The 14,047-nt window shown below is 34.6% G+C and overlaps 1 protein-coding gene across 2 annotated transcripts; it reads left to right on the top strand.

The window, feature by feature from the left end:
- Nucleotides 1-658: 658 nt before the first annotated feature.
- Nucleotides 659-13,819, top strand: LOC126931714 (dol-P-Glc:Glc(2)Man(9)GlcNAc(2)-PP-Dol alpha-1,2-glucosyltransferase). 2 transcript variants are annotated; one of them, XM_050750084.1, is made up of 3 exons: nucleotides 659-714; nucleotides 2,460-2,657; nucleotides 4,361-13,819. In XM_050750084.1, exons 2-3 carry the CDS (start codon nucleotides 2,469-2,471, stop codon nucleotides 5,411-5,413), a joined length of 1,242 nt encoding a protein of 413 aa, XP_050606041.1. In that variant the 5' UTR covers nucleotides 659-714; nucleotides 2,460-2,468; the 3' UTR covers nucleotides 5,414-13,819. The 2 variants fall into 2 exon arrangements, with proteins under 2 accessions (XP_050606041.1, XP_050606040.1); XM_050750083.1 differs by having other exon boundaries at nucleotides 700-1,009.
- The last annotated feature ends 228 nt before the right edge of the window (nucleotides 13,820-14,047 follow it).

Raw genomic sequence — 14,047 nt, forward strand, 5'->3', positions numbered from 1 at the left:
GGCACAGAGAATTCTAAAATATCCCCAAATTCTAAATATATATATATATATATATATATATATATTTTTTTTTTTTCCCCAAATCCCACAGGGTACTGAGATATGGCTATGAGAGTGCCTTAGGAATGTCAGTTTAACTAAATCCTGTGAGGGCATCCACATTTTGAAAGAGTTCTCTTTTAACCTAAACAAACAAACGAACAAACACTCCTCTCACTTAAGTTCATTCGGCATTGACGGGTCTCTGGTTCTTCAAGTTTTCATCTGAAAGTCTCAGTCTTTGCTATCACAACCAACGCCCCCTTCCTACACTCCAAAGTTGATGGAATGAAAAGTCGTGGAATTGAGGGTTTAATAAAAAGAACAGAAGTAACGGGGGAAAAATGTGTAAATTTTAGGGCTTGGAATTGGAGACGTGGGGAAACGTCGCCACCTTCTGGTAAGTGATGGAAATGAGCAGGAAAAAAGATCCAAGCTGAGAATCGGCTTTTTTTTTTTTTTTTTTTTTTTTTTTTTTTTCCAAAGCAGCAAGTCACGCACCCCCCTCTTAGGCAAATTCCGAGACCCGCCCTTTCCGGAAGTTTTAACACTCTGTGCGCCCGGGCAATGTGATTGACAGGGTAATCATCCGGTCCGTTACCTAAACCCGTCACTCCGGGAAACAGCGACCCGATCTTTCCGGATCCGCGCTTTCCCAGCATCCTTTGCCTTCCGGTATGTGGCCCCGTCTGGCTAGTCACGTCTAGCGCGCCCATTTCGAGCCCAAGTTTCCAGCTCGGGTTTCCGGGCTCAGAAGTTTCCAGGAGTGGGTTCTTCGGCAGCGGCTGTGGGAGCGGGAATGGCGCAGCTAGAGGGTTACTATTTCTCGGCTGCCTTGAGCTGTACCTTTTTAGTGTCTTGCCTCCTCTTCTCCGCCTTCAGCCGGGCGCTGCGAGAGCCCTACATGGATGAGATCTTCCACCTGCCTCAGGCGCAACGCTACTGTGAGGGCCATTTCTCCCTTTCCCAGGTGGGGTCTCCAACCTGTCCCCACCCCAGGAGAGGCCTGAGAGGTCCCAGCGTCCCCAGCTCCTTCTCCCATCCTTAGACTTAACTTGTCCCGTTCCACCCCACTAGCCCCAGAACATGAAAGAAACTGGGTATAGAATTTTGTTCCTGTCTCTGAGATCTGTGAAATATTTATTAAATGAATGAATAAACAGTTGATCTGTCTCCCAGGAAGGAATGATCTGGGAGAATACTTAATGGGGAACTGAGCGCTCCTGTTGGCAGCTGACGATGTCTATCCCACTTTGTCTTTCCTTGTCTCGGGAGTAAAGGTATTGCGGTGCTCCTTGGAAATACCAGAAAACTTACCTTTAGCTCACCTGTCAAGCACCTCACTATGCATTTTAGGGGTGGGATAGTATGGACTGGAGGGATCTTCAGCTACCAAAAAGTGACCATTTATAATCAGAAATTCCTTCCCTGAGTATTTTTAGTGAACTATCTGTTAACTGGATAAACTGGCAACCAGTCCCGTCACATCATTTTTGAATATATATTTGACTGTGCAAGTATGTACATATAAATATCAAAATAAACATCGCCTGCTTTTCTGGTGACACAATATAGGGTACTGGCTAGAAATATAAAGTCTGTTTTAGAGAAAGATCTGATCTTAAATCATGGTGCTGTGATTTACTACTTTTGTGATCTTGGAGATGTTCTGAGTTTCAGAAATTCAGGTTACCTATCTGCAAAATGACAGTAATCTTTACTATAAGGCATATTGTAACGTTAATACAGAGGGTTTGGCACAATTTCTGTCTCCGTTTATGTTAGCTGTCATCATGGAGCCTGTGGACCAAATGTTTTCCTAAACTTAGAGTCCCAACCAGTGTTTCCATGCTTTTAAAAACTGGAGCATTTGCAGCTTATTTACCAAAATAAAGACTTTTTAAAGAACATTTCTTGGAAAATAGAAATAGATTTTAAGTTGTTGTTTTCTGTTGGTTGCTGCTATCTGAACAATCACTAAGCTGGTCCGGGGGCAAGGCGCGGTGGCTCAAGCCTGTAATCCCAGCACTTTGGGAGGCCGAGGCGGGCGGATCACAAGGTCAGGAGATCGAGACCACAGTGAAACCCCGTCTCTACTAAAAATACAAAAAATTAGCCGGGCGCGGTGGCGGGCGCCTGTAGTCCCAGCTACTCAGGGGCTGAGGCAGGAGAATGGCGGGAAAAGCTTGCAGTGATCGCGCCACTGCACTCCAGCCTGGGCAAAAGACTCCGTCTCAAAAAAAAAAAAAAAAAAAAAAAAGAAAAACGAATCCTGTTTTGCCAAGGACTTACTTAATCTTGTCAGAATAACTTCTCAAAATTTCTGATTGTTGCTAGAGATGAGACGTGGGCTTGACATGTTTGTGTCTGTCTTGTTCATATTACCTCTTGCTTTCACTTCATTTCCTTTCATTTTAAAGTGGGATCCCATGATTACTACATTACCTGGCTTGTACCTGGTGTCAGTTGGAGTGGTCAAACCTGCCATTTGGATCTTTGGATGGTCCGAACATGTTGTCTGCTCCATTGGGATGCTCAGATTTGTTAATCTTCTCTTCAGTGTTGGCAACTTCTATTTACTATATTTGCTTTTCCGCAAGGTACAACCCAGAAACAAGGTATGTTTCAAAATACTTAATTACAAGTTTATGTGTAGTCAGGTCCACAATTACAATGAATTAGTTTAATGAGATTTGGTGAAAAATGTCTTTAACACTTTGTAACTTTGTATTTTTGTATATTATGTAAAGGTAAACATAAATCCTCCGTCTCCATTTTAGAATAAATTTGCATTTAAAAGCTTGAATAGCTTATTTGTAAAATCTAAAGTAAATATTTGTTAAGTGAGTCAAACCAGTTCAGTAAGTACTTACTAAGCTTATTCCATGTGCTAGGCACTGGGACAACAGAGATAAATGAGGCAGTCTTTTTCTTGTAAAATGTATATATTCATTAGGGAAAACACACTTTACCTGAGGACTTTTGATGTGATAACAGTGCAGGCCCTGGAGGTAGATTGCCTGGGTTAGAATTCTCTCCCTGCCACTTAGCAGTTTTGTTACCACCATGGGCAGGTTAACGCTTAGTGGCTCCATATCTTCATCTATTAAATAAGAATAATAATAGAATAATAACTTATAGAACTGTTATAAAGGAACAAAGAAACTTAATAAATGGAAGATGCTTCAAATAGTGCCAGATACATAGTAAGGGCTCAGTAATTATTAACTCTAATGATTATTTTTAACCATAAGAGATTATGTTAGTAGTGCCAATTATGATAGAGTGGTACAAATAAGATGCTATGAGGATACAGAGAAGGAGCAGGGGAACACTTATTGCTTTTCTGGGAGGGAGGGGACTAGGTGGCATTCAGTAAGTCCACACAAAGAAGATGGTACCAGAGCTGAGTCTTGATGAACGGATAGGGCTGTAGGGTGGGGAATTAATCCTGAGGAGACAAACAGCATAAGCAAAGGAAGAAAGGCATTGAACAATGAGGTGCAGGGAATTGGTCTTGGAATTACAGGATTAGAAAGTAGAGGGATGTAAGACTAGAGAAAAAGGTCATGAATGCCTTTATATGTCACCAAGAGGACTTTGAACTTAAGCATGTAATGGAGAGACCTTAATTTTAGTCAAGGAAATGGCATGATCTGATTTGGTGATTTTGATTAAGTAGAGTATACAATTCAAGAACATAAGAACACTTTCAAATTCTGAAATAGCATGTCAGAAAGGCCAAAAGAGGATATAGAACTTTAGACTGGCTCACTTTTCAGAAAAATACCTGTTATTTCATCATGAAAATTTCATCTTGAAAAAGTAAGTCTGGGTATAGTAGTAAAAATACCATATGCATGTTTACATTCTACCTTGTGTAGAGTTATGAAGGATTTCCTTAAAGGAAAGTGGTGATTATGGCTAAGTGAATCCTTATTGAAGGCACTAAAACATAAGCTCAGGGAAATGGAGCCAGCACTGTGTCCTATTTATCTCCATAGTCCCCATAGAACTTAGTCGGTATCTTGCACTCAGTAACTCCTTAATTAATCATTGCCTGATTCAAAATGTGTTAAGCTACAGAAGCTTTGGCACACACATGTTCTCCAAACTGATAGGTATAAATAAAAAGTACCAGAAAGTATTCTTATAAATGTATATTGTGCTTTTGCAACGCCAGAGATAAGATTAATATTAATTTTATTTAAATAAGGTTTGAGTAGTTGAGTAGTTTTTAAATAAATCTCTTCATTCGGTAAACAGAAATAGCATTTTTTATCATGAAAATAATTTTATCTGTGTTTTTTCTTCCTCCAAGGCTGCCTCAAGTATCCAGAGAGTCTTGTCAACATTAACACTAGCAGTATTTCCAACACTTTATTTTTTTAACTTCCTTTATTATACAGAAGCAGGATCTATGTTTTTTACTCTTTTTGCGTATTTGATGTGTCTTTATGGAAATCATAAAACTTCAGCCTTCCTTGGATTTTGTGGCTTCATGTTTCGGCAAACGAATATCATCTGGGCTGTCTTCTGTGCAGGAAATGTCATTGCACAAAAGTTAACTGAGGCTTGGAAAACTGAGCTACAAAAGAAGGAAGACAGACTTCCACCTATTAAAGGACCATTTGTAACATTCAGAAAAATTCTTCAGTTTCTTTTGGCTTATTCCATGTCCTTTAAAAACTTGAGTGTGCTTTTCCGTCTGACTTGGCCCTACATCCTTCTGGGATTTCTGTTTTGTGCTTTTGTAGTAGTTAATGGTGGAATTGTTATTGGCGATCGGAGTAGTCATGAAGCCTGTCTTCATTTTCCTCAACTATTCTACTTTTTTTCATTTACTCTCTTCTTTTCCTTTCCTCATCTCCTGTCTCCTGGCAAAATTAAGACATTTCTTTCCTTAGTTTGGAAACGTAGAATTCTGTTTTTTGTGGTTACCTTAGTCTCTGTGTTTTTAGTTTGGAAATTCACTTATGCTCATAAATACTTGCTAGCAGACAATAGACATTATACTTTCTATGTGTGGAAAAGAGTTTTTCAAAGATACGAAATTGTGAAATATTTGTTAGTTCCAGCCTATATATTTGCTGGTTGGAGTATAGCTGACTCATTGAAATCAAAGTCAGTTTTTTGGAATTTAATGTTTTTCATATGCTTGTTCATTGTTATAGTTCCTCAGAAACTGCTGGAATTTCGTTACTTCATTTTACCTTATGTCATTTATAGGCTTAACATACCTCTGCCTCCCACATCCAGACTCGTTTGTGAACTGAGTTGCTATGCAATTGTTAATTTCATAACTTTTTACCTCTTTCTGAACAAGACTTTTCAGTGGCCAAACAGTCAGGACATTCAAAGGTTTATGTGGTAATATCAGTGATATTTTGAACTGCAAAAATGGACTTAATAATTAGACCATTTCTACAAAGAACAACTGAATAGGTAGAAATCATGGAATTTCTTTTAGGAGCAGTGGTGGTCCTCAAATTACATTAGTGTGTATATATATATACACACTTATATATATATAACATATATTATATATATATATAACATATGTAAGAAATCAAGTGGCAAAGAACTGAGAAAGCTTAAGACCTGCTTCAAAAGCCTCAATAATGGGAAAATTGTTTTCAGATATCTCATATTGCTCTCATAATGTTGGCCCCTCAAGAAGCTTGGGAATGTTTTGTATGTACAAGTTTATTAAAACTGGGTATGCTTCATATTACTGGAACTAATTTATTCTCTTCAGAGAGAAATATTAGGTTAGTACAAAAGTAATTGTAGTTTTGCCATTACTTTCAGTGGCAAAAATCACAATTACTTTTGCACCAACCTAATAACAATGTATTAGCAAATATTTACAAATGGTCAGGTGATATTCTTGATTGAAAAGTTGCTTAACATTTCAGTAAATATAATTTTAATTCTAAGTCAAAATAGAAATGCATAAATAGTAAATGATAAAGTAGAGACTCATATATGTCTGTCTAGGCATCAAATTGTTGGTTATTGTTTACAATCTAGAAATGATGAAGCTCTTTCACTAATTCCTAATATGAAATGTATGATGGCCAAAGACAAATTTTGATGATTATAATCCTTTAAAAGAGGGATTTCCTTTCTGAAATACATATTGTATTAGCTTCCCAGGGCTGCCATAACAAACGACCACAAACTTGATTGCTTACAACAATTTTCCTCACAGTCTGGAGGCCAGAAATCTAAAATCAAAGTGTCAGCAGAGTTGGTTCCTTATGGAGGCTCTAAGGAAGACTCCGTTCCATGTCCGTTTCCTAATATCTTGTGGCTGTCTGAAATTCTTGGAGTTCTTTGGCTTATAGACAAATCTTATCCAAGTATTGCAGACAGCAGTCTTCACTCCAGTCTGCCTCTGTGCTCACACAGCCTTTCCCTCTGTTTTCTCTTCATTACCTTTTGAGGACAGTGTCTTTGAATGTAGGGCCCACCCTGATCTACAATGATTGTGTCTGGAGCCCCTTAATTATGTTTACAAAGACCCATGTTCCAAGTAAGTTCTTATTCACATGTTCTGAGTGGACATGTCTCTTCCTGGGATACTTTTCAGTCCATGACAGTTACCAAAGGACATTTTAGGATAATCCTCATAATGATTGTTAGGAGACTACCTTTTTAAATTTTTTTTTTTGTTATATATCATATTATGGTTGTATACACTTATGAGGCACAAAGTGGCGTTATGATTTTTGAATATAATGTGGGATGAGTAAATAAAGCTAATATTTGACATGTGATGAAAACATTTGAAATTTACTCTCAACAGTATTGAAATGTACAGTGCTTAATTATTAGCTGTATTCACCGTGTTGTATAATAGATCTTTAAAAAGTCAAACATATTCCTTCTGTCTAATTGAGGCTTTGTATCTTTTGATTATAATCTCCCTATTTCCACATCCCTGGCCTCTAGTACCCATCATTCTTCTCTCTACTTCTTTGAGTTTAGTTGTTTTAGATTACACAAATAAGTGAAATCATGTGGTATTTGTGTTTCTGTGCTTGGCTTACTTCACTTACCATAATGTCCTCCAGGTTCATCCATATTGTTGCAAATGACACAATTTCTACCTTTTTAAAGGCTGAATAGTATTTTATTGTGTATATATGCCATATTTTCTTTATCCATTCATTCACTGATGAACACTTAAGGTTGATTGAATAACTTGGTTATTGTGACTTGTCTGCAATGAACGTGGAGTGCAGACTTCTCTTTGACATACGGATTTCAAATCTTCTGGATAAATGCCCAGAAGTGGGATTGTTGGATCAAGAGATAATATCTTACCTTTTAAATAACTCTCAGTATCTTTACTGAGAGGTTAAAAAATAAGTGACTTCTGAGGTAATATACAGCTAAAGGTGACTAGTGTTTGATTCCATTATCTATTTAAAAAAAAAAGTCAGCATTGAAAGAAAGTTGAGAAATCATTTGGTCTGACCTTATTTTGTAGATTAGGGAACAACTGCCGGGGTAGGATTATTTTGTGTTACTTTTTGAATTTTGTGTTTATTATTTTGAGTGTATTTTTTGGGTTGTCATTCCATTACAGGAAAGTATTATTTGGGCATGTTAACTTTGACATGTAAACTTAGAACTATGAATAGAACTCATCTTTTAACATAATTTTATGTTTCTAAACTATGAAAGTAGCTATAAGTGAACAAATTAGTTTCTCCTCAATGTCAAATTTTGCTTCTCTGAGTTTTAAGTAATGATTCTACATTTACAAATATAAAATTGTGTGCAGGTGAAAATTACAAATATAATTTGAATGATAAATACAGACCATTTTTGGGTTATACTCTAGCACCCAGAAAATAGATTGGCATTAGTTATAACAGTGATTATAGAAAAACGTGTTTAATCCAGACTTTTTAAAAATTAGATGAGAGAGGACACTCAAAGAAATTATACTTTTGTCATTAATTTACTATAATGGAGAACTAAATCCAGGAAGTCAAAATTGAAAAGGAATGTGTAATTTAGGGAAAATAACCTTTTGTCTGATAATATTAATGCAAGGATTTTGTATATAGGAATACTTCTGAGAGGAGAAGCTTCCACTCTGATCTAGTCTGGCAAAATTGAAGAAAATATTCTACCCTATAATTAAAGAAGACTGCTCTTTGAAGGGATCACTGTTCTAGATCTTTTTTTTTTTTTTTTTTTTTTTTTTTTTTTTTTTGAGGGGAAGTCTCGCTCTTGTCCCCCAGGCTGGAGTGCAATGGCGTGATCTTGGCTCACTGAAACCTCTGCTTCCCGGGTTCAAACGATTCTCCTGCCTCAGCCTCCCGAGTAGCTGGGATTACAGGAGCCCACCACCACACCTGGCTAATTTTTTCTATTTTTAGTCGAGACGGGGTTTCACCATGTTGGCCAGGCTGGTCTCAAACTCCTGACCTCAGGTGATCCACCCGCCTCAGCCTCCCAAAGTGCTGGGATTACAGGCGTGAGCCACTGTGCCCTGATGTTCTAGTTCATTTTTAAGTGTTGAGTCCCTGCTGTTTTAAGAGATGTTTTGTTGAAAATCTACATTCAGAGAGAAACAAATTAATCTTCCACATTTGTTATAAAATACATGAAATATAGTACTTGGCATTTTAAGAAAAGATTGCCATGTATTAAAAGGTGCTATTTTCAACTATTTATTATTTTAAAATAAGAATGCTTATCAATACTTTTGAATTTAAGATAAATGTCTTGGTTAAATTTTCTAGGCAGTTCAAAGATGGCCATTTGCTGGTGAATTTTCCAAAGCAGGTAACAGATAAAATGATTATATAAGAACTTGGCACAACAGACCATTTTGCCTTTAGTTGTTCAAGAAATGATACCAAACTCAAAGTCATTCGCTTGAAACAATTGACAAGACCATTCTTAAGTGTTTAGATCCTTGCTTTTAGAAACATTCTTAGTTATATTTGTGTTTTCAAGAGTTATTGAGTAGATTTTTTTTCATGAATTTTTAAACATTAGACTTAGCTGAATTGATTAAAATAAGGTGATTATGAAAAAAAGTACTGCCCTGCTCAAGGGTATGTGGAGCCCTACAGTTAACCATTACGAAAATCTGTGAGTATGTCTATTTTGAAAAGTGTCGTAAAAAGATCTAGTCCATAAATCATTATAGGTTCAGTAATACGTCATTTTGAACTGATTCTATCGTCTGTGAAATTCTAGAGATATGTTATCTTTAGGTAGCATTAGTAAGATTCAGGTATGCTGTGAATTTTGTTACGTTTATGTTTTCCATTAATGGATAGTCAGAAATCTTTTGAACTGCGTCTGACTGTATGTAAATGTTTGGAAAGATAGTATCTCTCAGTTTAAACATAGCATCTCATTTTGGCAAGATAAATTATTTTAGCTGTGTTGCCTTTTCTTTGTCTTCTTAGAGTTATTTCTGAAATGTGCATAGCCAGTCATAAAATACCTTTTATAAATAGCCTAATGTAATTTATTTATAATAAATACATGGCTTAATGAAATGCATTTCTAGTTTGAACTTAATTGCCGCTTGGCTTGATATTATTTTCCTTAGAATTGTTGGAAGAGAGGAGAGAGGAAGGGATCTACCATTTTTATTTATACCGCCTAAATAGTGGACTGTTATTTTAGACTCACTTTTAAATAAAATATTTATTCATATGAAGAAATACATTTTGTGTTTATTAATTAGCAAGCATTTATTATCTTTGAAGTAATTGGAATTTCATTAAAAAGTGAGACAAGTAAGAATTGTGATATAAATTTGAAAAATTTTAAATGGAAATTTAAATATGACTTAGGATCCAATGGGCTTGTAGAAAAAAACATTTAACATGGGGGTTAAGATTTTTATATTTGGTTGTGGCTCTGGTATCAATAAGGCAAGTGGTTTAGTCTTTAGTCCTCATTTCAGATGACAATAGTATTTGTCCTAACTCTAGTCAGTGTCTGATTGGTATGTATATAACCTTATATTAAAAAGGATTCATCCTGCCATATACTCATAATATGTCATATGATAAATATTGAGTAAATATATACTGAGTGAAGTTTTTAGTATAGAGTGAAGTGAATAGAAAAAATATCATATATAACCATGGCTAATTTTAGGAAGTAAATAGTGTTTCATAATAAGAGTCATCCTAAACATTTTTCTGCCTAATTTTCTGACCCAGTGTTAAAAATTTTTATTTGCTTTAGTGCAAGCTTGTTCAACCCACAGGCCACATGCAGCCCAGGATGTTTTTGAAGGCGGCCCCAACACAAATTTGTAAACTTTCTTAAAACATGAGATTTTATGTGATTTTTTTTTTTTACATTTTTATTTTAGCTCATCAGCTATCATTAGTGTTGGTGTATTTTATGTGTGGCCCAAGACAGTTCTTCCAGTGTGGCCCAGGGAAGCCACAAGATTGGAGACCCCTGCTAGTGTTTAATGCTTATATATGTATTTACTTGTAAATATGTTGTTTCTTTGATAGGATATGATTTCAACATAATTACTGTTTATTTAAAATAAGAAAAATAAATAACTTTCAACCATTAAGAGGTTATAAGACCTTAAAGGGAAAGTTTCTTTAATAGGGTATAATTTCAAAATACTTGCTTTTTATTTAAGAAAAATCAGTAACCTTCAACCAGTAACAGGTTAAAGAATTTAAAGGTAAAAGACATTTCAACTAATTACAAATACTTTGTTTTTTTTAGTTGGGCAACATTCTACCACTCTAGGAATAGCTGTTAATTATTTTTTATATAGGGTATTTTTGTGTATTTAATGTTGACAACTGACGTTTCCAATATATAAAAACTTGTGTAACTGAGAAAATTATAATGAAAATAGAGATTGAGGATATATTTTTAACATATATCCATGAGTCAACACTAATATTTAATATTTGAGATTTGAAAAATTATTTCTAGGGTGAGAAATTTTGTCACAATATAATATCTGTATATTGTGCTTTTTTAAGAGAGAAATTTTTGATGAATTTAATGTTAATTAAATTTTATCTCAGCCTATCACCATCAGACCAAAAGAAGATACAGTATTTTTCTAACAAGGAAAAGAAAATACATACATATGTATATATACAAATGTATATGTGTGTATATACATATAATTTCTTTTTTTTTATTTAAGAATCGAGACAGGGTGTCACTATGATGTGTGGGCTGGTCTCGAACACCTGCCTCAAGTGATCCTCCCACCTTGGCCTCCCAAAGTGCTAGAATTCACCATGAGCCACTGTGCCAGTTTCCAACAAGAAAAATATTAAATGTATTGGTTTTTCACAGTGAAACTTAATTCAGCTTAGGTGAACCATATATGTGTGTATATGGCATATCCAAGATGAAAAAGGGAGGAAAAGTAATAACGATGGTTGCCATCAATCATTGAACACCTGTAATGTTTTAGTCATTATACTAGCTGACTTACAAATATTGTCTCATTTGATGCTACGTTTATATTTCTATGAGGTAGATACTGATTTCTATTTGACTGCTCAAGAAACTGAAGGGCAGGCAGGTCAGGTGATTTGCCCAAAGTCCACACTGTCACTAAATGAACATAGATTGGTATGACTCCCAAGCCTGTGAGTTTTTGACCATCATATTCTGCCTCACCATGAGAAGTTTTTTTTAACTAATTTTTTTAATTAAACGAAGCAGTATATGGAAAGAGAGGTGATAATCCATGTTTGCTCTCTGCAGTTTCCAGACCATTCATGGCTTATTTTTATGCTGGATATAGTCATTTTTTAAAATGCTACAAACTGTTCAAAAGAGCATGAACAACATGATAACTCCTTATAATTTTGTTGTAAGAAAAATGGCTAAAAGTATGTGGGATGTTTAATTTGGATAAGTGGAGATTCTATCACTTGATAAGCTCTCTTGAAGAATAATTATTTGAAAGATTGAACTTAATTCTGTATTGCCTGAACTGTAAATCAGAGGTCAACAATTAGATTGCAAATCATGAAAAGCATACCTTTTCTAATTGTTTAGTGTTTTTAGGAAAACAAGCCCAGAAAAAAAGTAAAATTCTCATTCATTGGAGATAAGATTTTTATTTATTAAAGATGCTTCAGGAGAGTTAGATAGCAAGTAGGTAAAATGTCTTTTGAAGATATCTGACATCTTTAAAGCTCTGTGATTTTTAAATTCTTAATTTTGTTACAGCTAATTTTTAAAAATTAATTGCTGTGTCATGGTCAAGTATTTCTGATGACTTACTGCTGTCTTTGGTATATTTTAAGTTTCTAAACCAAAACTACTATTTATATTACCCTGTTTTAGAAAAACATTTGAGTTATACAACTTAGTAAAAGGTATTTTAGCGATGATGTTTTGGAGCACTGGTAATATAGTATTTAACTTATTTTCTATTTTTTATCCCTCTACATTAGTGAAAGTAATGTACTTCTATTTGAAAAGCTTTCCCCCAGTGATTTAAAAAAAAAAAAAAAAAAAAAAAAAAGGCTGCGCACTATCTGTAAAAATTTTTAAGGTGGTGTCCACTAGGTGGAGATATTGTGCTACATTTCCAAATGTAATTAAATTTTTATTTGTCTGAATTAAACTCTTTTATAGTGTTTTGTTGTATTTAACCACAAAGATTTATAATCATTTATATCTATTTATCATAATGTTATTCAGATGTTTCCTGAGTTGTATGAAGCTAAGGTAAATGTAAAAAAAAAAAAAAACCCTCACTTTTGTGTTTTGTAATCACATATTAGATGATTTAACCTAATATATCTTCCCATATGATATGATCTTTTCATGTGGCATACTTCATTCATATGACATAGTCAGAATCTTTTCCCACAAACAATGAGTGATGATGTCTCATTTGAAAACTCGTGTAACATTGTATGAGCCACTGTTTTAAAGTGATTTACCCATGCTAGTCTCATAACAACTCTATGAGATCAGTAGTGTACACATGGGGAAACTTAGTAGAGAGAGGTGAAGTATTTTTTCCAAGATTACAAAATAACTCTCTGAGCTGGGATTCATAACCAGGCAGCCTGACTCCAAAATCAATATTCTTAACTCTATTGATATGAAGGAGAAAGGCATGAAGTCTACCTTCAAATTCATGGCATTTTAGAAAGAAAAATTGTCACAAATAATGTGATTATACTTCCTAGTTTTATAGGTCAGGAAAATGAAGTCCACAGTAATTTTGCCTCTTCCACAGGGAGACAGACTCTCCTCTACCATTTTGTCTTCTGTTTCTGTTTTTGTCATCATCCCTCAAATTGATATATGTTGTAAATACGAATTTAAGGAAGTAAAAAACAAAATAACTCAGGGCTGGAGCCTTCAGCCATATTAATATACATTGACATAAAGACCTTTGTTTTAATAAGAATGATTCCAGTTACCAAACGGAGAAATAGTTGTTTGAAAATTAATATTTAGCTTCTCAAAAGAGACTCCTATTTAGAAGCAAATTGTTGGTTAAACATGACATACTTTAGATTTTTGACAAATTCTCGGTGGAATAACAATTTCATTTTTAAGAATGTATGAATATGTGTTCCATATGCTTTTAAGTTATATATTTTATTAGATACTGTTCCCTAAAATGGAAATGTTTATTTGACTTCTAAAAGTCATTTGTGAGTTCATGTTGTGTAAAACTGCTTTTCTGTCAACTTATTCTTTATAAAAAAGTTTGTTCAAATAGCATGTTTTTATTTTGTTTGTAAATAAATTCATGTTTGATAATGTTTTAAAATGCATTGTATCTATTTAACACATTTTCTTATCCTAAACCAAGTGTTAAAAGCTTTGTATTTCCCTCACACTGTCCTGTTAGCCATTTTCCCCTGTCTACCACATCCCTAATCCTAAGCTTTATTAGTCATTTTAAAATAGAACCATATCTTTTTAAATGCCTGTGCTATGTGCTCATAACTAGCCTGGGTGTCTGTATAATCTTCCTTTTATTCTCATA

The sequence above is a fragment of the Macaca thibetana genome, chromosome 11 (genome assembly GCF_024542745.1).
Source record: "Macaca thibetana thibetana isolate TM-01 chromosome 11, ASM2454274v1, whole genome shotgun sequence".
Classification (NCBI taxonomy): Eukaryota; Metazoa; Chordata; class Mammalia; order Primates; family Cercopithecidae; genus Macaca; species Macaca thibetana.

Bases quoted from the DNA above. Each gene is read 5' to 3' on its own strand.
- LOC126931714 (XM_050750083.1), top strand. From the start codon at position 839: ATGGCGCAGCTAGAGGGTTACTATTTCTCGGCTGCCTTGAGCTGTACC. The intron at 1,010-2,459 runs GTGGGGTCTCCA...TTCATTTTAAAG, and splicing joins GCCATTTCTCCCTTTCCCAG to TGGGATCCCATGATTACTAC. The intron at 2,658-4,360 runs GTATGTTTCAAA...TCTTCCTCCAAG, and splicing joins AGGTACAACCCAGAAACAAG to GCTGCCTCAAGTATCCAGAG.